General features: G+C 36.2%; 1 protein-coding gene across 2 annotated transcripts; it reads left to right on the top strand.

Moving 5' to 3' along the window:
* The first annotated feature begins 71 nt into the window (after positions 1-71).
* On the top strand, positions 72-19422 carry LOC124594962 (translationally-controlled tumor protein homolog). Of its 2 annotated transcripts, none has more exons than XM_047133477.1 (6): positions 72-230; positions 415-485; positions 871-1058; positions 4191-4306; positions 11234-11364; positions 19152-19422. In XM_047133477.1, exons 1-5 carry the CDS (start codon positions 203-205, stop codon positions 11347-11349), a joined length of 519 nt encoding a protein of 172 aa, XP_046989433.1. In that variant the 5' UTR covers positions 72-202; the 3' UTR covers positions 11350-11364; positions 19152-19422. The 2 variants fall into 2 exon arrangements, with proteins under 2 accessions (XP_046989433.1, XP_046989434.1); XM_047133478.1 differs by having other exon boundaries at positions 11234-11361; positions 19150-19422.
* Positions 19423-22528: the final 3106 nt, after the last annotated feature.

Consider the following 22528-nt stretch of genomic DNA (forward strand, 5'->3'; position numbering starts at 1 on the left):
AATTGGGAGGAATATGGTACGATATCTATTTAAATAACCGAAATATGTAATCTATGGGTTTTCTAGTTCTTGTGTTGGCAACGATATACGGATGTGATGTAGTAATAAACGCAGACCGCTAGTGTTCTTTCCGGTGGAGGTGGTGAGTGTGAGTGGTGTAGTGCCCAGTGGACTTACAGAAAGTCTTCTCTCATCTTTCAAAATGAGGATTTACAAGGATATTTTCACAGGTGTATTATTTTATTATATTTTTCGTACGGCGTAGTTTGGTCTCGCTTTGTTGTTTCTATGCTTTTGTAGTCATTATTAAATGACAGTATGTGTGTCGTCTTACTTCAATCACATGTGCCTGTGGCAGGCAGTTTGTTTGGTCGTGGAATGTTTGTGAGTAACTACATGTACTGTTTTTTTTAGGTGATGAAATGTTTTCGGACACCTACAAAGTAAAACTCGTGGACGAGGTGCTGTACGAAGTGTATGGGAAGGTAAAGTTGTATTAGTATCTGTAATAAGTTGCATACTCTAATAGCCAGCATTTCGATGTGAAGTTCTGGTAGCAATGTATGCAATAAAAATAGCCAATCTGGTAGGCAGTTAGGTTAATACTTTTTATTGAATGATATAACCTAGCCACCTATATTAGGGCTTACATCTGTTTATCAGTGCATGATTAAATTAATTATTAGGTTTCTATTGTATTTCGTTGACTCAGAGGAAAAGGTATCTTGAATGTGGAGTCAGTGTATTGATACATTCCACCCATTGTACTTCTATTCAAAAATGGTCGGTTCCTTTTTAGTTTTAGCTATCATTTTCTGTGATTACATCAAGTGAGATTTCCTTTAATTTTTTTTATTTTTTTATTTTTAGCACGTTACAAGGAAACAGGGGGATGTCCAGATTGAAGGCTTCAACCCATCTGCTGAAGAAGCTGGAGAGGGAACAGACGAAGCTGTTGAGTCTGGTGTAGACATAGTGCTCAACCATAGGCTGGCAGAAACATATGCATTTTCTGATAAGAAGAGTTACACATCCTATTTGAAGGACTACATGAAAAAGTAAGTTATAGGAACCTGTATATTGTAAAACTGTTGTATCCCAGTTATTGCTATGTCTGAAGTACTTAACTGTTTAATGGCTCAGTGAAGATGTTGTTTAACTTGGTCATGAAATATAAGTAAAAGGATAATTAGTGAATCCAGTGTATTGCTCTGTCATAACAGATGGTCATAGTTAGTGGAAAAGTCCATATTTAGTTATGTAGAGATTTAAATGGTCATCTGTTTGAAAAAGGGGACACCAGGTGTTAAGTATGTTTACTTTATCAATAGGAAGTTAAGGCACATTTACTAAAGCTGTTTTAGTGACAATAGTAAAATGACTTTGGGTTACTGTGTAGTTTAGTCACAAGTGATCAGCTTAATTATAGCTGCACTCGTTAAAATTGCAAGAATAATTTTAATATATAAGGCTAGTAGGTTTGTAAGAATTTTCTATCTTCGGGTCGACAGAAGCGTCCGATCCCACGCGTCGGCTTTGACCCGTGACGTAAGGGTGTTGTCGTGTGTGACGTCATGATGGCGCGGAGTTTGGTTTTAGTGTGGCTGTCTCCAGTTCTGTTTTGTCTTATTTTATTTACTTTTCTGATGTGTTCGTTCTATCTCGTGAGATTTTTTAAAAATCTGAAAACATTTATTACTTATTTTAATTATCTGTTTCCTCGAATTTCTGTTTTAGTTTATTATATTTATCTTTCTGATCTGTTCGTCCTATCCCGTGAGATTTTTTTTTAAAAAGACAAAAAACACTAATCAGCTACTGAAGCATCTTTATCTTCTATGGGTTGCAGGGGTTACGACCCCTGGGGAGGTGGGTGGGTATTCATGCATGGCTGTCTTCACTTACACGTTGTAGCTACGCAAGGCGTCTAAATTTGTTTATATTTAGTTTGCCCCCCACCCAAAACACCCCATTTCCCGTGCTTGGCCCATTAGTGTCATTAGGCTTCTTGTGGAAAGTGTGTGTGTGTGTGTGTGTGTGTGTGTGTGTGTGTGTGTGTGTGTGTGTGTGTGTGTTTGTTTGTTTCCGCCATATTTGTGACGTCGTGGGTCAAAGCAGACGGGTGGGATCGGACGCTTCTGTATTTCCCTATCTTCTATAGAAATAACTCTTGGGATCCCAATAGTCATATAGGCCTTGTTTGTAGGAGCAGTCTGAATATATTGTAAATACTTTTTTTTTTAAGAGTGTTGCTGGGATGATTCATAACCTTGGTTTCGCATGAATTTACATAATCATGCTGATGATATCCTTGGCAGACTGAGCAACACTAGATGTCTTCAGATAAATTTTTTGATTAAGATCTTGTACTGCAGAAAGGTTTGTAATCTTTGAATTATTATAGGTGCAACTTTGGAGTAAACATTGTGCAGGGTAAGAAGTGAGGGCAAAGAAAATCACATTGGTAGTCAAATGACACTAGAGTTCATTTCTGCAGAGATGATCAGTGACATGAGGTTTTAAAGTAGTGATATAATGTATATTAAAAGTGGGTATTGTTGGCCATTGCTTATCTCTTGCAGTTCTAGTAATTAGTACTGTTAGTAGACATGCCCAAAACACAGAACTATCCTAGGCTCCCTGGACATTTTAATTCCTTTATCAGAATGTAAGATAGCTTGGCTTATACTTGGTCTTGTTTCAGGTGATGTCCCTATTTTCTTGGGTCTTGGCAAACTGCCCTACTTTTATAAGCATTACTACATATTGTACCTTCTGAACATACTGATTAGCAGTTATGTTTTGTCATATGAAGTTGTCAGCCCCTGATCGTATGTCATAAGATTACCTAAAAATGAAATGTTGGGCCCTTTCCGGAGTCATGGAAACCATCAGAAGCACTTATGACTTTGCTTAGTTTTCTTTTTAGTGGTTGGTTCCTGCAGCCCCCTCAAGCAGTTTGAGACTTTTGTGTAGTCATTTGGCTCTTCAAATTTAATGCTGTTGCACACATGCCTATGAACTACTTAAACTGCACCTATGGTGTTTAAAGATTGGTTCCATAACATAGCAGAGATGGAAAGAGAATGTTAGAAATGTGCAGATCAGTGGCTGGTAGTCACCTAATCTGGCTGCCTCGTTGGTAGTTATCTAGTTGTTGAGTCTATATGTTGAGAAGTCTTCAGATACTGGTAGCACACAATTATTATCTACAAAAATACCAGTTTACAGTTTAAGTGTAAATACCAAAAACTAAAACATGTTCAAATATTTTTTGCTGTCATTGATCTATTGAATATCTCCATTGTCTGGAATAACTGATTAACTTGTTTTGATTGTCATGCTATGAGAAATATTTTCAATGATGTTGATGACATTGTAGACACACTTTCTGACATCAAAACTTCAGTGACTGTTGCAATGCCAGGCAAATTATTTGATATACAAGACTTGCTGCAGCAGCAACAGTTATGATGGGTGCGTGTAATGAAGGCAATTATATTTTCCTAAAGCTAGTCTTTAATCTACATCTGATGTGGGAAGAGACAGAATTTTATGTAAATATACCATCACAAGAAGCTTCATAAATACCTTGAAGCATACATTCTAATGTAGTGGGTTATTTGGAGAACTAAAAGTGATATACCAGCAGCTTATTTTGAGAGAGTAGTGAAGTGCTTAGAATTTTCTTTGGATTGCAAGAAAAGTAAATGTCTCAGGATGTTGCTGTCTCAAATTATAAATGTAATCAGATAATTGTTTGTGGAGACAGATGAGGTGCACCACCTAATGCATGCACACAAGCATCAAATGTAGGGCTGTTACCAACATGTTGGTACCTTCTTGATGCTGACCAACTTGATAAAACATTTTGAGAGCATCTGACATACACAGGTGCAGAAGTGTAATGCATTGTAGTCTTTAGCTATGACTTAAAAATTCTTCTTGTTTGTGATTGTACCTGTAAATTTGACCACTTTTGATTGCACTTTCTTTTCTGTAGGCCCAAGAAAAACTGTAGAGATACGAAAAGCCTTTCTCATTTTGATATAACTGCAATAGTAACTAATCCAGGTTGTGTTATAATTGTAACAAAATATTGAGAAACAGAATTTCCTTTTGTTATGCTGAAATAGGTGCAAATTTTGTTGCTTATGAGGTACAGTAATATACTTGTGAATCTGTTTCAGGTTAGTGCAAAAACTTGAAGAAAAAGACCCAGAACAAGTTAATGTGTTCAAGAATAACACAAACAAAGTAATGAAAGATATCCTTGGAAGGTTCAAAGACCTGCAGTTTTTCACAGGTAAAGTTACACTACGTTCCAAGTTCACTATAATCTTTTAAAGAAATTGAAGAGATTGATGGAGAAAGTGTGATCTAAGAGATTAGTATTTTTGAATTGCTGCATGCTCTGCTGGCTATATTAAGGCAAGAACAGAACCAAAAATATACTAGACACTTTCTTCTAATGATAAAAATGGAACTAGTTATCAGTGTGGTGTATCTGAAAGTATAGCAAAAATCTTGACTGACAAATCCTTGCTAAATTGTAGGTTACTGTTTGTATTGAACCCTTAATTGTTAGCGGGCATATATCTTAAGCTATTTCATAATTGCAAGAGGGAATGCTACTGGTGTGAGCATAACACTTTTTACTGCTTTTAATAATAATTATTGTATATTATGGGTTGTTGTAGTAAGCCTTGTGCTAGAGCACAAAAAATGAAGAGTTATAGGCACATAGAGCTGCACTTAAGAGTTACTTGGATCCCGTGTGAGGTCCCATGTAACTAATTTTAACTGGACAAAAGTATAAAGTTTTGCAGTTTCATGAAGTTGTTTACCACAGAACAAAGACCTGACTTATTATGTAAAAGATTCTAATCCTTACAGTGCCTAGAATAATGAGTTAGTAGAATGGCTTGAGTCCTAAATTGAATAAAATAGTAGGAAGTGATAACACACTCCATTGTTATTTGTTGCTGTGTCAACATGTTAACGAAGATTGTTGTATATGAACCTAAATAATGATGCTGTAAACAGTCGCCGAACACTTAATGTGTGTAGCGCATTTCAACACTTCTCACTGGGATGTGTGAGAACCCTATTTGAACAAAAAAAAAAAGGAAAAGTGTCTCGGCTTAACCTGGAGGCAAAATTCTGCTGCCAGTGTAGTTTTGTTGAAACCTCCCTGACATTAACCCTATTGCTGCTACAGACATTTTTTTCCTCCTACTTTTTGCCAAATGCTTATCTGTGGTGAACAGTGGTGTCCCAGCTGCTATGAAATAATCAGTTATACCACAGTTACTGTGCTAAATCAAATTAAGTAAAATATTGCCTGAAATTTTATTCTGCAGAGATAGTAATGTGGATGGCAGGCCTTGCTTTGCCAAAGGAGACAGGAAATAGGCCATTTGCACGAAAATTCTAAATTGTCATTGTGAGGTAATTGGCTAAGTTAATGCTTTAGAACCTAAAATATATTGTAATCTGGAACACACACACACTACTTTATCAACCAGACCAGTTTGTATTCAAAATAATTAGATCATGAACATTGCTTGTATTTAGTCCATTCACTGAAACATTGTGTAGCAGAATGGGGCCAACAATGTGGCTTAACACCTTGCAGTATCAGTTCCATCCGGTGGTGATAATCTACAGCATATTGACATTCTTGAGATGCTAAGTGGGTTATATTAACTCTTCACTTGGGTACCATTAGTGGTGTTACTTGAACTTCTCACAGGCATATGGATTAAGTGCATGAAAATTTTCCTTTATTCTGTGGGGACACTGCCTTGTGTTAGGAACATCATACTTAAAACTGGCAGATGCCCTCCACAACAAAATTGAACATGAAAGAGAACTACAAAAGATCAAATTATGAATCAACACAAAAGACTGCAGCCAGAATCTGGAGGCAGTCAGAAGATGATCAACCTACAGGGATTCAGATTCAGTAAACACTGTTAGTGTATCCACATGGTGGAATCCTGCACAGTTGCAGATGCATGGGAACAAGTGTGGGCAAATCAGTAGAAAGTGCTATGCTCGTCCACAGGTGCCTCATTGTTAAAGCATTTCATGCATACACTTCTTTGCTTAAGAGTTTGTTGCTTTTATTGAGATGAGACAGCAGAAAATGAAAACCTGAAGGGAACTGTAACACGGTATCTATATAATGTGTATCTATGTATGTGGGGAATATAAAGTGACAGCTTTCTTGCAAATTGTAGAATGTTGCAGTGATATTGCTTTTTTGCTTGGGAAACTGAGTCTGGAGTATTGGGTGTAATTGAATTTCTGCAGTGGTGAGGTTAGCAAAACCATTTTATCTGGGATCTGGTGACACATTATTTCAAAACAAATCAGTGGTTCTTGAAATTGCAAAATATTTAAGAAGTTTGTAGTTATGCAGAGATTAGTTTTCATGACATGTCTGTTTTTGTAAAAAGTTTATGCAACTTCAAAATTATTATAGATTAACATTCTCATACTACAAATTTTGAGTATCTTAGCCTCAGGCCCCACAACAGAGGTCATGTTTTCTAAACTTGTTTTTCCATTTTCAGTGTCCCTAATTTCAGTTTCTAGCAGCTTGCAGAGGTGCTCCACATGCAAAATTTTGCAGTTTCGGTTTCACGCTCCTCAATTGTCATGCTTAAGTCACCAGAGTGAATATTTGTCCAGTTCACATGTACACTCTTCTGCTCTTTACCCACTTCTCTTTGCAGTAATGTGCTGGAGACTATTTTTTTTTACTTTTAACGAAGTAAGCCCATACTTGTTGCTCAGGGCGTCACATCAGATCTAAAATTTTTGTTCAAATAATCGTTAGAAGTGGAGTTTCGTATTACTTTGTGATCATTTATGAATTTAAGATAGTTGTTTGATGTCAGAGATTGCACATAAATTGCCATATACATAATGCAGGACTTAACACCTGAGGATATTTGCTGTCTAATAAACAGTGCAAAAAATCCCCACTAAATGTAGGAAGCAATACTAAGAAGTGTGGTCTCCATTTTAAACATGTTACCTATGTGCAAATTTGCTTGCATGGTTAAAAATATAGAGGAAAAGTGAAAAATTGAACAAGAAAAGCGTTGATGGACATTTATAGTAAAAATATACTTTTTAAAGCATTATGGTTGTTGAATAAGTGCAGTTGATTTGAGCAATATATTAAATTGTCTTGTCATTACAGGATATTGATACCTCTGATCAGTGTACTGTTAATACTACGTGCATACAGAGACCAAAAATATGTTCATTTGTACCAATGATAGACCTTTGCTCATAGCTATCTTGTAATTAGTTACTGCTTTTGTTCTTGGTTATTCAGTGCAGTGAGCAGCGATTCTATCATTTAGTGATGATTTAGTTTGCTCAATTTAGATTCAGAAATAAAATGAACATGTGTAACTGTTGAGTAAAGCTTCATTCCAATTTATTTCTTGCCCAATATAAATCTTATTTTTGATGTTTCTGGTATTAATTTCTTTACCTTCTCAGGCCTTTCTCTCCTAGTTTCTGAGAAACCATTAATAATAAAATGTTATGAACTGATTACATTTTCAGTAGTATGGAAGGAATCTCATTTTCACATTTTGCTTTATAATGTGGACATCGGTACCTTAAATTTTCTTATCCTTAAGGGCAGATTGTACTGTTTGGGATAAATCCAGGGGTAGCTAACAGAGGAATAGGCTAAACACAACTAGGAGTGTGCATTGTATGCTGCCATTTTATTCCATGGTTAGCTATTCCTGGAATAGTGCTTTCATCTGGTTACATTGGCAACAAACTAAGAGCTTACTGGGAAGTTACACTTAGGTCATTTCATGCTTATTTAGTCGTTTGCAGAAATAACATGTCAGACATGAGCGATAAATGTTCAGTTGCAAAACTATTCACTTGAGGCTGGTCTGTGCTGTGTGTTGGAGCCTAGAAGACAATGTGGAAACTGATGCTGTCTCGTGCAGTGAAGAGAGCACAAAACATTTAACTAAACTTCAAAGTTACTTGTGTGTACAGCATAATGTTCTGTCTTGAAATTAAAGGGGCAAGTATTTGTTGTTTGACCAGTAAGAGAGCTTTCTAAATTTCTGGCTAGTGTGGGGAAAATGGTGCACAACTATATAGGTTAACAGAGTAGCTACAACAAATGTAAGATTTAAAGAAAGGTAAATAAAATGCCCACAAAAGGTAAGAGGCTCCACATTGATGATTCAGAGGCATGAAATATTAGTTATTTACAAAAATATACGTTATTTCATAGAGTTGTCAACAAGATTGCATAAATCAGTTAAATTCAGATGCAACATTTCTAGACTAGATGACAGTCCAAAGATAGCCGTATGGTAGATGAATTGTAAGTAGGCTACTTCATATAGTAGCAAATGTGAAATGCTGTCTGCTTTATGAAATAGTTGGTCTTTCCAGAATTTCCAACAAACTGACACACATGGAGATCTGATGGACACTTCTGGAAAGTGTTATCTACAAGGGTAATCGCAAAAGTGAGGTCTCATATTTTTTTATAAGTACATAGACCTGTTTATTTCTACAACGGTTTAAATCAGTTTACAACTTGAACATTTAGCTATTTTTTGGCATTATTACCATTTCTGTCGATGCATTTTTGTAGACACTGTGGCAGTTTTTGTATGCCCATGTCATACCAGCTTGCCGCTATGCTGTTCAGAAAGTTATGAACCTCTTCTTGCAGCTCGTCATTGGAGCTGACTTGCTGGGACCACAATTAATGATGACAGGTACTGAGAGACTGAAAAAACTGAAAGCGGGTAATTTAGAACTGGAGAAGAGGAATGTGGAGCAAGGGCATACACATTCTCCACAGCAATGATCGCCCACACATCGCTCGCAAACCGTTGCTCTCCTGCAACAGTTTTAGTGGAACATAATCACCCACCCACCCTATAGTCCTGACTTGGCTTCCAGTGACTATCACCTGTTCCCTAGGTTAAAATAACATTTAGCCGGAAAGCGATTCAGCTCAGACGACGAGGTGAAAGAAGAGGTTCATAACTTTCTGAACAGCATGGTGGCAAGCTACCTTACGTTTGGGATTACCCTCGTAGCTTGCGGTTATATTTACAACTTAAAATGATTAATTCTTTACAGTGGCAATGGATGTTCTACAGAAAATGCCATTGCTGAATTATGGAACATTATTTGTGCATGAACTTCTCAGTTTTTGGTGTATATACAGTAAATCCTGTTTCTATGCTGTAGTTGTTATTCATATTGGGGCACATATGAAGAATAAGATGCCAACAATTACAATGAACAAGCATAATCTTTTTTATATTGCTTGGGTAGAAATGTTCTTATGGCGTATATTCAAATTAAAGGTTATTGCAACTAATCCTGAATATTTGAGGAACAGTAACTATTTAATACATAATTTTTGCTTGTGCAATCATCTGGAACAACTACATGTAATCTAGGAGGGAGGGGGAAGTAACTAGAGATTTATTAACACCTTTACTGTATTCCTTCTTTTCTAATGATCTCAGCTTAACAATTTTGTTTCTGGAATAAAAATGCCTTTTCTCAAATGCGAAAGAATTAGCAGAGTTGCTAATGTTGCTGCTTCAAAAGTAGCATGACAAGAACCAGAGAAGGTGAAAGAACTGTATCAGTTAAAAAAGGAGCACAAAACTCAAAATTTGGATAGAAATTAAAATTAAAACAAATGGTTTGACAATAAAAATGTTAACATTTTCATTTAATCACATCAGAGAACTGAAATAATTAACAACTGTGTGTGTGTGTGTGTGTGTGTGTGTGTGTGTGTCACTTTTAGTAAGGCAATGGTTGTCCCCTTGTCAATACCAGTGATGTCTCCAATGGAAAGAATGAATTAACCAGAGGGAAAGTATCTTGAGTGAGTGTCAATAGTAGCTGGTTCATTGGTGGAACAGCCATTTCTTAAAGAAGGAAAAGAATGACAAGAGGGAATTTTTACAGAGAAATTTAGACATAGCTTGCCACCCTCTCCTTCCACTAATTAGATTGCATAGGTTCAATAACAAGTCTTGTTAGCTGAATGATGAGTAACTGTGCCTTTATTATACAGATATCTATCATGATAAATTTTGATTTGCTTGTGTAGGTAATACTGAGAGATACAGAAGCTATATTGTGCAGCTTTTTTTTAAAAAAAGCAAAAAGTACCTGCTGACTTTACTGTTAATGTTACTGTGTTAAAGTTGGTTTGAGTAAACCCAATTAATTTACATGTTAATGGGAATAATGCTAGATGTGAGACAAATTTGTTGCTCAGTAGTATTAAGACTTGTGGTACCAATATTTCCACTAAAAGGTGGAAAGTAGTTGTCCCAAAAGGAGGCAAGTTAAAAATACTTTGTGCCCTAGATGTGGCTCGGGGAACTCTGGACATTATTGTACCACCAAACTTTTCATTACATTAGAAATCATAATGTTGTCTAATACAAAAAGGGTGTTAATGTAATTACTGCCAAAGATTTTTATGCATTTTGATTTTATTAGTTCTAATATTGCAGCAGTTGTAACACGCACCAAATAAATGAGACTATTTTAGCAAGAATTATCATTGTTTTGCACCTAGTTTATATAAAAAATGCAATATCATTCATGAGGTACAGATATCAAATATTATTACAGATAAACAATATATGCTTGTGAACAGTATATGCCGTCAGTCATTTGCTACAGTTTCTCACATAAGAGATCGAAAAGACGAATTCAGTTTTTGTTCAACAAACAAAATAAAGATGCAAATTTGGAATTGTCATTTTCTTCAAAGTAGTTGGAGTGATCTCACTTCCTTTTTGTTCCTCATTCTAACCAATAATTCTGCCCAAGTATTGTCTCTGGCTGATTCTATCACTATTCCTGCCATTGTCAAAACTTTCTCCAGTTAAACACACTAACCTGGTTCTTAATTGCTGGTTAATTATCTTGCAATTTTAGTCAGTTTAGTTGGTATTGTGGGTTGGTAAACAGCATTTCCTGTGCTATTCCAAGAACAGAGCTTAACTGACTGCTGGTGAGTTTGTACAATTGGCAGTCACTGAACTAAGGATTGTGTATGTGACAGGGTGTTGAGTGTATGTTAAAATTTCACTTCCCCTTAATTTTACAATAACAGTTAATACATATTTTGCTGGTCTGTGTCTCTTAGAGTTTTTAAGCTGATGTTTTTCTGTTAAAGGTGAATCAATGGATATTGATGGTATGGTAGCATTATTGGAATACAGGGATATAGATGGAGAAAGTGTCCCAGTTATGATGTTTTTTAAACACGGTTTGGATGAAGAAAAGTTTTAAATATTAATCAAAAAGGTAAGTCTCTTGTAGATACTCTCATTAAGCTTTTATATATGTTAAGTATGAAAATGTGGCAATACCTTCCAGGTGCTTTGTGGGGATTTTAGCAAATGTGGAAACAGTTTTTTGAGTCATTCTCATTGGTAGCAGCATTGAAATCAAGTGCTTCCACCATTTACACACAAATTTCGTATAGTATACCTTGACCAATGCAAAACATTCCTGCAAATATGAAATACTGAAGAGGACTGATCATACAAAACATAAATGGCTTCACTATCTTCACAATTTGTGACAAGTTCATTATAAGAGGAAGGTTTCTCTCTTTAACAGGAAAATTCTCTGTAGAATATAGAGAACTGGATAAGCTGGTGTACTGTTGATCTGTGAGAAAGATTACTAGTGGCTTAACTCCCCACATAATAGTTCTTTATTCACTACAGACAATATGTGCTACATATTTTCCTCTGTATGTTTACCGTATTTACTCGAATCTAAGCCACACTTTTTTCCGGTTTTTGTAGTCCAAAAAACCGCCTGCGGCTTAAAATCGAGTGCAAAATAAGTGGAAATTCTGAAAAATGTTGGTAGGTGTCGCCACAACGAACTTCTGCTGTCATATATACGTCGCGCTACACAGGTATGCTTAGCAGGCACAAAGATAAGTACTGGTGCCAAAATCTCTGCGTCAGTAAATAAATTTAAAGGTAGAGAATGAAGAAGAATGTAAACATTATGCCATGCATTATTTCGTGTTTGCTGCTATTTCATTTAAATCCTGTCTGCCTAATAAACTACGAAACTAGAACAGCAAACACGGAAAAATACATATAATGTCATGTTTATATTCGTGATAGTGATACAGTCAGAAACTAAGCACTGCAACTGACTAGATTTTTAAATCTAAGATGACCCTAATTTCTGTGCAGAATGTCGTCTGCAAAGATTTTCAAACGGAGAAAGTTTCGCTAAACCCTCGTTCAGAAAATCTTCTATCATTTGGTTCTTGTTGATCATTATCAAAGAAAGCAGCAGTGTAAGTAAGAACAAATAGCAGACTCTCGCCATTGTTTCACTTATGAGACAATTCCTCTTTTTTTTTTTAATTGTAAGCTGCGGTAGCGCGCACAAAAGCAAGCCTTGCCGCGCGCGGCGACAGGTCGTAAACACGCATTATCAGAATGTGACAAACAATGCATGACACAGTACAATAATGCATTTTCATCTTAGTGACATAAACACATATAACAAAGAGAACGGCACTTACCAGATCAAAGCAAAATAAGCAATCGATTCAAACCAGATGAAGCACACGAAAAAGGAAGGGTACCCGTATAAATACGGATGGAGAACCTGACACATAGCAATGGCTACCTGGTAACTGTTAAGCTTAAGATTCGAACCAAACTACTGTAGCTGTATCTTCATCCATTCGACCTCAATTGTGTTTCATGTTACAATGGACCAACTGTTTTTTGATTTGGAGGGGGGGTCTAAAACTTTTCTCACCTTGAATTTAGTCTCAAATTTCAGGAGCGGCTTAGATTCGGGAAATTTTTCTTCCTTGATTTAGTCTCATTTTTCGGGCGCATATAAAAAAAATAGATTATTCTTTCCGTGCTTTGAAGTGACAGTCTCATTTGGCATCACCTGTGTAGAGATCTGCACAGTTGTATCCACAGTACTACAATCCGTGAGACAAATGATGGATATTGACAGTTAAAATGGCCAGGTGGCAATGTTGTTAGATGGGGCTTACAGCACCTCAAATCCAGTTGCTACTACTAGAATTCTGTAGTGTCAAAAACAAAAAGCTTGGCAACATGTAGGTTCCATTTGCATGCATGAATTTATTTACTTTTAGTAGTTTATATATAAACTCAAAAAATTAAAAACTATTTAGTATCTAGTATGCTGAAATAGGGTGTCATAATCCACAATATTATGAGAAGGGAAGTTGCTACTCACCATATAGTGGAGATGCTGAGTCGCAGATAGGCACAACAAGACTCGTACAATTAAGGTTTTTGGCTCTGTGGTTTCAGTTGGTTGCTATATGGTAAGTAGCAACTTTCCTTTTCATAATATTGTTATATTCCAGCCTGGATTTTCCATTGTTTGATTTGTTATAATTCACAATAGAAATGTAAGATTTATGTAATATTTGAATTAACTAGTTAGAACTGAGACCTGGCAACAGTTGTCACGAATTTATTGGAAGCACTTTTTATGTATTTGTTAAACAGAAGATGGTGAAATTAAAAACATAAAATTTTTAGAGTTTGCAAATAAAAATTTTCAGGGGTGATAATGACAAGATGTGTGTTGGTAACATACAAGTAACCATTAGAAAGTGAAAAATGCAAAGTACTTTACTGGTTGTTTCCTTAACTAGCCTTATTAGGCAGATATCACTTATACGTGGATTATAAATTTTAAGACAAGTTGTGACTCTTTTATTTCTGGTGGTACATAAGAAAGTAGTTGTAATGGTAGAGGAAAGCCGAACAGCCTTGTTACTTCATTTTGGTTTTCTTCATGGCCAGTGTTCTTACACCTGATACTAGTTTTTTCACCTAAACATCGGAAACTTGGGTTGGAATATCAACAGTTTTAGGGAAAGTATAGATTTGTACTCGTGGAAAATGACATGTTGTGTTGCAGACAGGAACAATGAAAAAACTGTTACACATCATAGCTTTCATCCAAAGCCTTCTTCAGCAAGGAAAACATTTGCCCAAGCAACCACACCTCATGCACAGATGACTATCACCACTGTCAGCTCTAACTGGAAATGTATGGTCAGAGCTGCTAGTGGCAGTAGTAATCTGTGCATGAGGTGTGCTTGCTGTTTGTTTGTGTGAATGTGTTTTCTTTGCTGAAAGTTTTGGCTGAAAGCTGTAATGTGAAACAGTCTTTTTGGTGTGCCTGTTCCTAACTCAATGTCATCTTTATGATGATTAGCAGTCTGTCCTTTTCCTAAGATTATTTTTCATCTGTCATTCCTGGCAAATGGGTGACTGTAGGTGAGTGATGTGAGGGCAACAGCCTTTATCTTTTAGGAGTCTTCAGAATGTTGTTCCTCTCGATGACTTAACAAATGATACAGTTCTTAGTTTGAAATCAGGGTACTGCAGGACAGTCTTCCTTGGAGCGTTATTATTAATTCAATCTTGTACTGAATACAGATATTTGCAGTTCCTAAATCTGTGAAGTACAAGAATAGTTTTTACAGTTAACTTTCTAGTTCTCTTGCAGATCCTGTAAACTCAAGTTTGTGGTAATTGATGGAAAGTCATCAAATAAAACAGAAGTGACTTCTGGTGTTCCTTAGCTATATAAGTGATTTGGGAGACAATCTGGGCAGCTGTCTTCAGTTGTTTGCAGATGAGGCTGTCGTTTATCGACTAAGTCATCAGAATATCAAAACTAGTTGCGAAAGATTTAGAAATGATATCTGAATGGTGTGAAAATTGGCAGTTGACCCTAAATAACGAAAAGCGTGAGATCATCCACATGAGTACTAAAAGGAGTGAGTGTCCACGAGTGCTAAAAGGAATTCATTAAATTTTGGTTACACAATAAATCATTTAAATCTAAAGGCCATAAATTCAACTAAATATCTAGGAATTACAATTATGAACAACTTCAATTGGAAGGAACACACAAATGTTGTGGGGCAGGCTAACCAAAGACTTTTATTGGAAGGACACTTACAAAATTTAACAGATCTACTAAGGAGACTGCCTACACTACACTTGTCCATCCTCTTTTAGAATACTTCTGCACAGTGTGGGATCCCCATCAGATAGGACTGATGTTACATCGAAAAAGTTCAAAGAAGGGCAAGATGTTTCGTATTATTGTGTAATATGGGAGTGTCACTGAAATGATACAGGAATTGGGCTGGACATCATTAAAAGAAAGGCGTTTTTCATTTCGACGGAATGTTCTCACAAAATTCCCATCACTAACTTTCTCCTCCGAATGCGAAAATATTTTGTTGTTACCAACCTACTTGGGGAAAAGGTCACCACGATAAAATAAGGGAAATTGGAGCTTGTACGGAACGATAAAGGTGTTAGTTTTTTCCGTGTGCAATATGAGATTGGAATAAGAGAATTCTGAAGGTGGTTCAATGAATCCCCTGTCAGGCCCTTAAATGTAATTTGCGGAGTATTGATGTAGATTTAGATTTTTGTTGTAGCAACCAGTTACAGCTGGACAAGGAACCTAACTGTATCTGGAACTTTCCTTCCATCTTTCACATTGATCCATAGGCTGCTACCCAGGCTTGGTCAATGCAGTTATGGCTGGCTTTTGGTCATAACATTTTTGCTGTAGAAATGAGTCTTCTTACTCTCTGCTCAAGATAAATTTCCTTGATTTTCAAGAATCTTCAGAGATGAACTTCTCTGGGTATTCACAATTTCACCATTGTTCCAGAAAATGATTGAGATTACAAATAAGAATGATGCCATTTAGTAAGTTACAAATTTATTAAAAATTAGCAAAGATAATCACCACAGGCATCTAGGAACCAATGCTCAAAATTGTGGCACTAAATCGCAGTGTCCATTGCAGTGGACATTTTTACTTTGTAACCATAATCAAAGAAACTTGCAGTACTGCCACATCTTAAGACACAGCAAAGCCTTTAACCCGACCTGGTGCAGATCCCAGACGCACTCGAACAGTACCCAAGCATAGGCTGCACTAGTGTCCTGTATGCTGTCTCCTTTACCTATGAACCACACTTCCCCAAAACACTCTGCATGAAGTTTTGAAAAATACGCAGTGGTGTACTCACCTGATATGGTAATAAGTATTAACAAAGCTGCCAAATGATTGTTGAAATTTTCATGTATGCAAAGGTAAATCACCAAATCTTTGGTGACAAATATTGAAAATTGCATTGTTTGAGCTCAGGTAGCTGTATCTACCTCCTTAAGTTATATAGAGAGAGCCACTATGACGATTGGTCAATGACATGGTACCATGCTAAATTCATGACTATTTTGCAGTTACACTAATCGAAAAATACCACTTGCATAAACTGATTTCTTACATTTTTGTCTATGCTGCTCTCTCCCGAGTGTATAATTATTTTTTCTGTGCAGCCTTCACTTCCATTTAGGCTGCTTCTATTGAGTCAGTGTTCATGACAATTTTTGAGCCGGTTTAACTACTTGACAGATTCTACAAGGACATTCTCATCTTCAAAGATAATGAATATTGTGGTTGCAGCAATGTAATATGCACCCATTCCTCATCGAAATTACACTAGTATGGAAGGAACCAAATGAGTACATGCCTATTCTTGAGCAGTCTGGTAGATTGTTTGCTGGAAATTGTGGTTTTTTCCCCAGTCTCAAGTGATTCAGCTTGCTTCAAATCTTGTTTTCTCAACAACTGAATGTTTTTCTTGTTGCCAAAGTTTGTCATGAACTGACTGATACAGGGCATAATCAATAACAACCATTGAGGGTCTTGTCAGATTTGTCACTAGTGATGTCTTCAACCACTTCTGAAAAACTACACTACTTATCTTTTTGTGATAATCATATGTCTTCTTCTGACTGAAATATAACAGGCACTTTGGCATAAAACTGTCTGATGTGCATATGTGTAAAATAATACACCATCCTTTTCCAACAGGCACTGACATTGTCGCATAGAGCCTTTCATCACTCCAGCCTGTGTGTAATGAAGGGCTGGTATTAACACAGGTTTCATCTAGCCACATTGTACTTCACTGTACCTGTGATCCTGTGCAGAATTCTGCACTGCCATGCAACAGCTGTCTTGTTAAATTTTAAATGCTAAACGGAGTTGCTGAAGCCTGTCTTTGAGTACTGTAAGCAATAAAAATTTGCTGCTAACTGACACAAGTAATTTAGTGTGGGATGTTACCTTCTGTTGTAATACAACTGGCTTTTTGAAAATTGTCCAAATTTGTCACTTGGTTCTTTCTCAGCCACTTTTTTCATGGTTCCTGCAGCCTTGTGCCACTCGTGTTTTATAGTTCTTTCTCTATTGTTACAATAATGTTATGTTTACTTTCAAAACTGTTGCCAGTCCTCTTAAAAATGTAACTAACAGGAACTGGCTCATCTTTTTAGTTTTTTCTTAAAGTTGTCCCTCACTGAACATATGAATTTGCTGGTGTTGCTACGTAGCATGCTATTCTTCCACTGTTTAACTTCACAATAAGTTTTTACCATTCTTCCCACTGGATATGGTTTTAAATAAGATGAAAATAATCATAAACTTCTTGTTACACAAAAGCTGAAACGACAGTACCAGTTACATGACACACTGGTACGTTTCAGACAGGTGCGCATTGATTCTGCAGTGCAGCAGTGTTCCGTGCTAACTCCTCAAGCAGTCTCATTGGCTAGCTTCCTTTGGCAGCTTAACAGAAAGATGATGCTACTGAGCTGTCACTGTCACACACTCATTTTGGACTAGTCATTATGTGGTTAAAAGTCTGAGCTGATGCAATATGCACAGCTTACTATACATTAAAAGAACAGTGTCAAAATTTAAAGGTTGCCATTGATTTGCATTATATGCTTACAGAAATGTGATATAAAATTGGCGAATCAGTCCTCTCAAATGTTTAGTATTATATATTGCTACCTAAGAGCAGGACATTAATTACCTGTGATACAGTGGGTGATTTTCAGATTTTTCCATGAATATTCACAGAACATTTTTGTTGATTAGAACAGTTATAAGGATGCAATTATAGGAATATAACAAGAGAACCAAAATCTTAACTTCAGATTTGATTTTTAATTGACATAAAATTTAAATGACGTAGTAAATGTGGAAAATCAAAATGTTATAAAAGTAGACTAAACTTGTCAATAAATTTTCCGAGTGTTGTATATCTTAAAGCAAAATCCCATACACAAGCCTGGGAGTGTGGTTACAAAATTGCTGCCGTGAAAATGTATGTACGAGTGGGATAGAAGGTGTAAAAGAACAGAGCAGAAATTGTCCTATATCATGGTGGGCCCCACAAAATTAACTTAAGAGCTGAATGCATACATCTGTGTCACCTGTGGCTGGAAGGTTAATTTATGGTGAATTAACACATTTATAAAGTATATAGTAAACAGAGTGTAAGACACTAGAAACATACTCTTATGACTTTGTAATATGAAGGAAATGTTCAGAGAAATTTATTACTTACAGAATGTCACTGTAACAAGCTAATTTGTGTAGACATGATTCTTTAGTTTATGGAATGTAAATTACATGAACCAGAAGAAAATTTAGACCAATTGCAAACCTATTTGCCAGAGCTCAAGTGACTTATGGGTTAACATGTGAACTGTGCTGCTAGGGAAGGAAAATGTTAAAATGTAAGATTTTTAGGAAGTTGTCAGAATCCTAACTGCTTTGTGCTGCAGATTTAAAAAATGAATAACTCTGTTCAACTAATGCAAATTAGTCCACAGTAACAATTTGTGGATGTCACATAATCTGCCTTTTTGTGCTTTAAACTTTGTGTATATTAAAGATTTGCTGTGAGATTTAAAAATTGGCTAAACATGTTTATTAGTCCACTTTACTGCCATCTTAAGTTTAGATTTTGTTGACTAGTATCTGTTAACTGATATTCAGGGACCTTCAGCAATGACACTTCAGTTATGGGCAGATTGGCTGTTCTAATGTTGTGTAGATTTATGTCAGCTAATTGGAGAATATTGCTATATTTTATTATGCTGGTAAAACTTGTTTGATCAATAAATGTTTAAATTTAAAAGTGCAATTTGTGATTTCTGTTTCAGGTGAAGACTGGTGAATGTGATCTTCATACATTATGGATCCTGATATTCAGATTTGTTAAAACCCTAATTTTTTAAAAATGTGATGTTCCCTTCATTTGTGTTCCAAAACTTACTGTACATACTCAAGGGCCTACCCTGTGCTTTTTGTATTTAATGTATGTTGGAAGATGAGAGAAGTATTTCCATGTTGTTTGTAATATTGTTTTGAAACAGTGCTTAATACACAGCTGCATTTCAGAGAAAAGTTGTCAGTAAAAATTTAAAACTCTTATTACATGAAAAATAATTTTAATCATGTGTGTTAGTTCAGTGAAATACAAGAACCTTTCGTGTGTGTGTGTGTGTGTGTGTGTGTGTGTGTGTGTGTGTGTGTGTAACTTACAGAATACACTAGCTTTGTCTGTTATTGGGAAGATGAAATTATTAAAAAGTAGATATTTGCCAAACTTTAATGTTAGATTTAACTGTTTCGGTCAAGTGAAGTATACAATTTCATATTGGAGCAGAATGTACCATTTTGTTGGAGAACTGGAATTTATTCCAGCTGCCAAGGTAATTTTCTATTAGCACTTTGAGAAAGTTTTTAATTTAGCATTTTATATATCATGTTGCCATCACTTTATAAGTGATTTAAATAAATGTAAGTACATACAGAGTACACAATAACATGATCAAAGATGTAAAATACGATTTCTAGAAAGACCTGTGATGGAGATAGTGTGTACTGGAATAAGTTGGAAAAAGGTTTGTCTGGCATAATCTCAACAAGACAGTGGTTTTATTGATATACTAGAGTGCATTTCCTTGTATGATCTGAAGTTGTCTAGTAATGTTAGAGATTGGTAATTCTTGATGGCGAGAAAGAAACCATTTAAAAAAAGTTTTAAAGATTACCTCGTTTAATCAAAGTAAAACTGCACACTGGTTTCAGAGTGACACTGTCAGATCTTCTGATCAGATGATTTCCATAAGGAAATGACATTTAACACTTCACGTGGAAGTAGGGGAAGGAATGTTTCTTACTCAAGTACTTAAAAAGCAATTCTTCTTGGAAAACTCTGGAGAAGTGTTAAACTTATTAACATATATATGATATGCAACATACTGCTCGTGTAACTCCTTAGGACTGACTAGTAAATTTCCTAGGTGCCCAATATATGCAGGTGGCACAAAAGTCTGGTCCATTCAATATGTGGCTTCAATTAATCACATTCTGTGTTGATTACTGGAATATTTACCCAAATGTGTATTTAAAGCGGTTTTGGCTGTTAAGGTAAGTGACATCCTAGAGAAACTGAATACAACATTGTAATAGTTGCATATTTATGGGAAAACTTCCAGTATTGGGGAAGGTAAGAGTGATTGTTCTTTTTTGTTTGATTAGTTTGTAGCTGTGAGAGCAGTGAATTTGTGAAAGCTAGAACAGTTTTCCTTCCAAAATTAAGGGGGCTCAGTTGGGATGGATAAACTTAAATTTTGCTGTCTTCAAGATACAGAATCTTGTAGCACAATTTTGCCTGTTGTGACTTGTGCAATTTGGATCTGGTGAGCATTTACTAGTGTAAGGTCTACCTACACATTCATTTTAAGGTTTGTTTGGGTGCTTTTGGAATACCTGCAGCAAAGCAAATTGATAAAATAGAGGGACTCTGCGTCAAGTCAGGGTAGCTGTTGGAAACCTGTGAAGCATAAAGGATGCCATTAAAATGTTTGAGTTCATTTATTCTCATTGGTTTTAAGCCTTCACCCTTCAGCGCCAGCTTCGGCCATAGCTATCAACTGTTGGAGGTGACGTCCACCGTCAGCTCCGTGGTTGTGAGCCCAGGTGAGGTTTAGCGATTCCGATCCCAGTGCTGCTTCGGTTGCAGTGCTTGCCCATCCTGAAGTGTGGTCACAGGCTGGCTGCTGTAGTGTACTTGGTCCCACTCAGAATTGTATGATGACACATCAACAATATACATGGTGTCTGTAATCGTGTTATCAGTTAATCTCCTTCCTACCACTGGTAATTTTCAGCACCCAGAGACATGAGGGTGTTACAAAGGAATGTGGACCTCAAATAGGCCCTGTTGCTGGCTTCTGTATTGAAATACATGCTGTTGGCACCCTGCGATGTTTTAAGGACAGTCAGTTTCTCCATTAGTAGGCCACATCTTGAGTATGTCTTTGGCTAGTTTGTAGACTGTGATAGAGCATCTAGGACATAGTCACTACAGTATCGTAATCAGTGATTTGATTGCTATTACTGTGCATGCCATCAAGCCTGGTAATAAGCTCGTGACAAGAGCTGGGGTGTTTTAACACTAGGACCAGCATTAGCAAACTACCTAGGACTGGTACTGGTCATTTTGACAAATGAAGTTTCTCTTGTTTGTTTTCTGTTTAACTTAATTCCATACGGTGTCTTTATGGGTTTTGAGTTACTAGTGCATTATGCTTGTCATACAAATGCATTATGCGTAAAAATTTCTACAGAAAGTATATTTAGCTAAATAAGGATAAGACTACTTTGTAAATACAAAATCAATTGAAACTATTTAAACTTAAAAATGCAAATAAACATACAGTTTTGCAATAAAATTTTATCTGTATGTGTATTCAAAGCCCCAAACAAATCACATATATTTAGTATGAAAAATAAAGATAAATGGACACAAATTGCTGTAACAATAAGAAAATATTTTTTCTGGCCTTTTCAAAGCCCCCCGTAGTTGTCAAAAACACTTTGCACACATGTACGGAACACTTCAGTACGTGGAACAGATAAGATATTTTTGCACTATATGTCAGGACTTGTGTACTGGTACCTTACTTATTTCTGTGGTCGTTTATATGAACAAGTCCATTCCTTGCTCATAGAGCCACAGAAGGATTCTGCTAATTTAAAAGGAAACATTTGCCAGCTAACTTTTCGTCCGAACTTCTGCTGAAGCTGGGTGTATACACAGAGAAGGAAAAAAAAAAGTTCCCAGGTGAAAGTATGCTTTTCCATGTTAAGTGAAAGTATACTTTCCCTCGGGATCATAAACTTACCAGTGCTTTGAATGGTTAAAGTTTTATACATCAGCATAGAACCTCCTCCCCCCCTTTAGGAAATGAACTGCAGAAAAAATGGGTTTTGGAAAGATCTTTGATTTGCAGCAATGTGTACGCTGCGTATTGTCGTATTACGAAAATATGTAGTCGAATTCCAACAAACACAGAACTTTAGTTTCCAAAGCATTGAAATTGGGATAGCAGTGCGCTCTTGTAAGCCAATCATAGTTCGTCATGTGATCTTGCCAGTAGATAAGATATTAATCGCATTTACATGAGGCTCCCAAAACAGGATTTCGTAAACTGATTTCCCAATTCCACAATCTATTTTCGCTCCCATG

Source organism: Schistocerca americana, chromosome 2 (assembly GCF_021461395.2).
Source record: "Schistocerca americana isolate TAMUIC-IGC-003095 chromosome 2, iqSchAmer2.1, whole genome shotgun sequence".
NCBI lineage: Eukaryota > Metazoa > Arthropoda > Insecta > Orthoptera > Acrididae > Schistocerca > Schistocerca americana.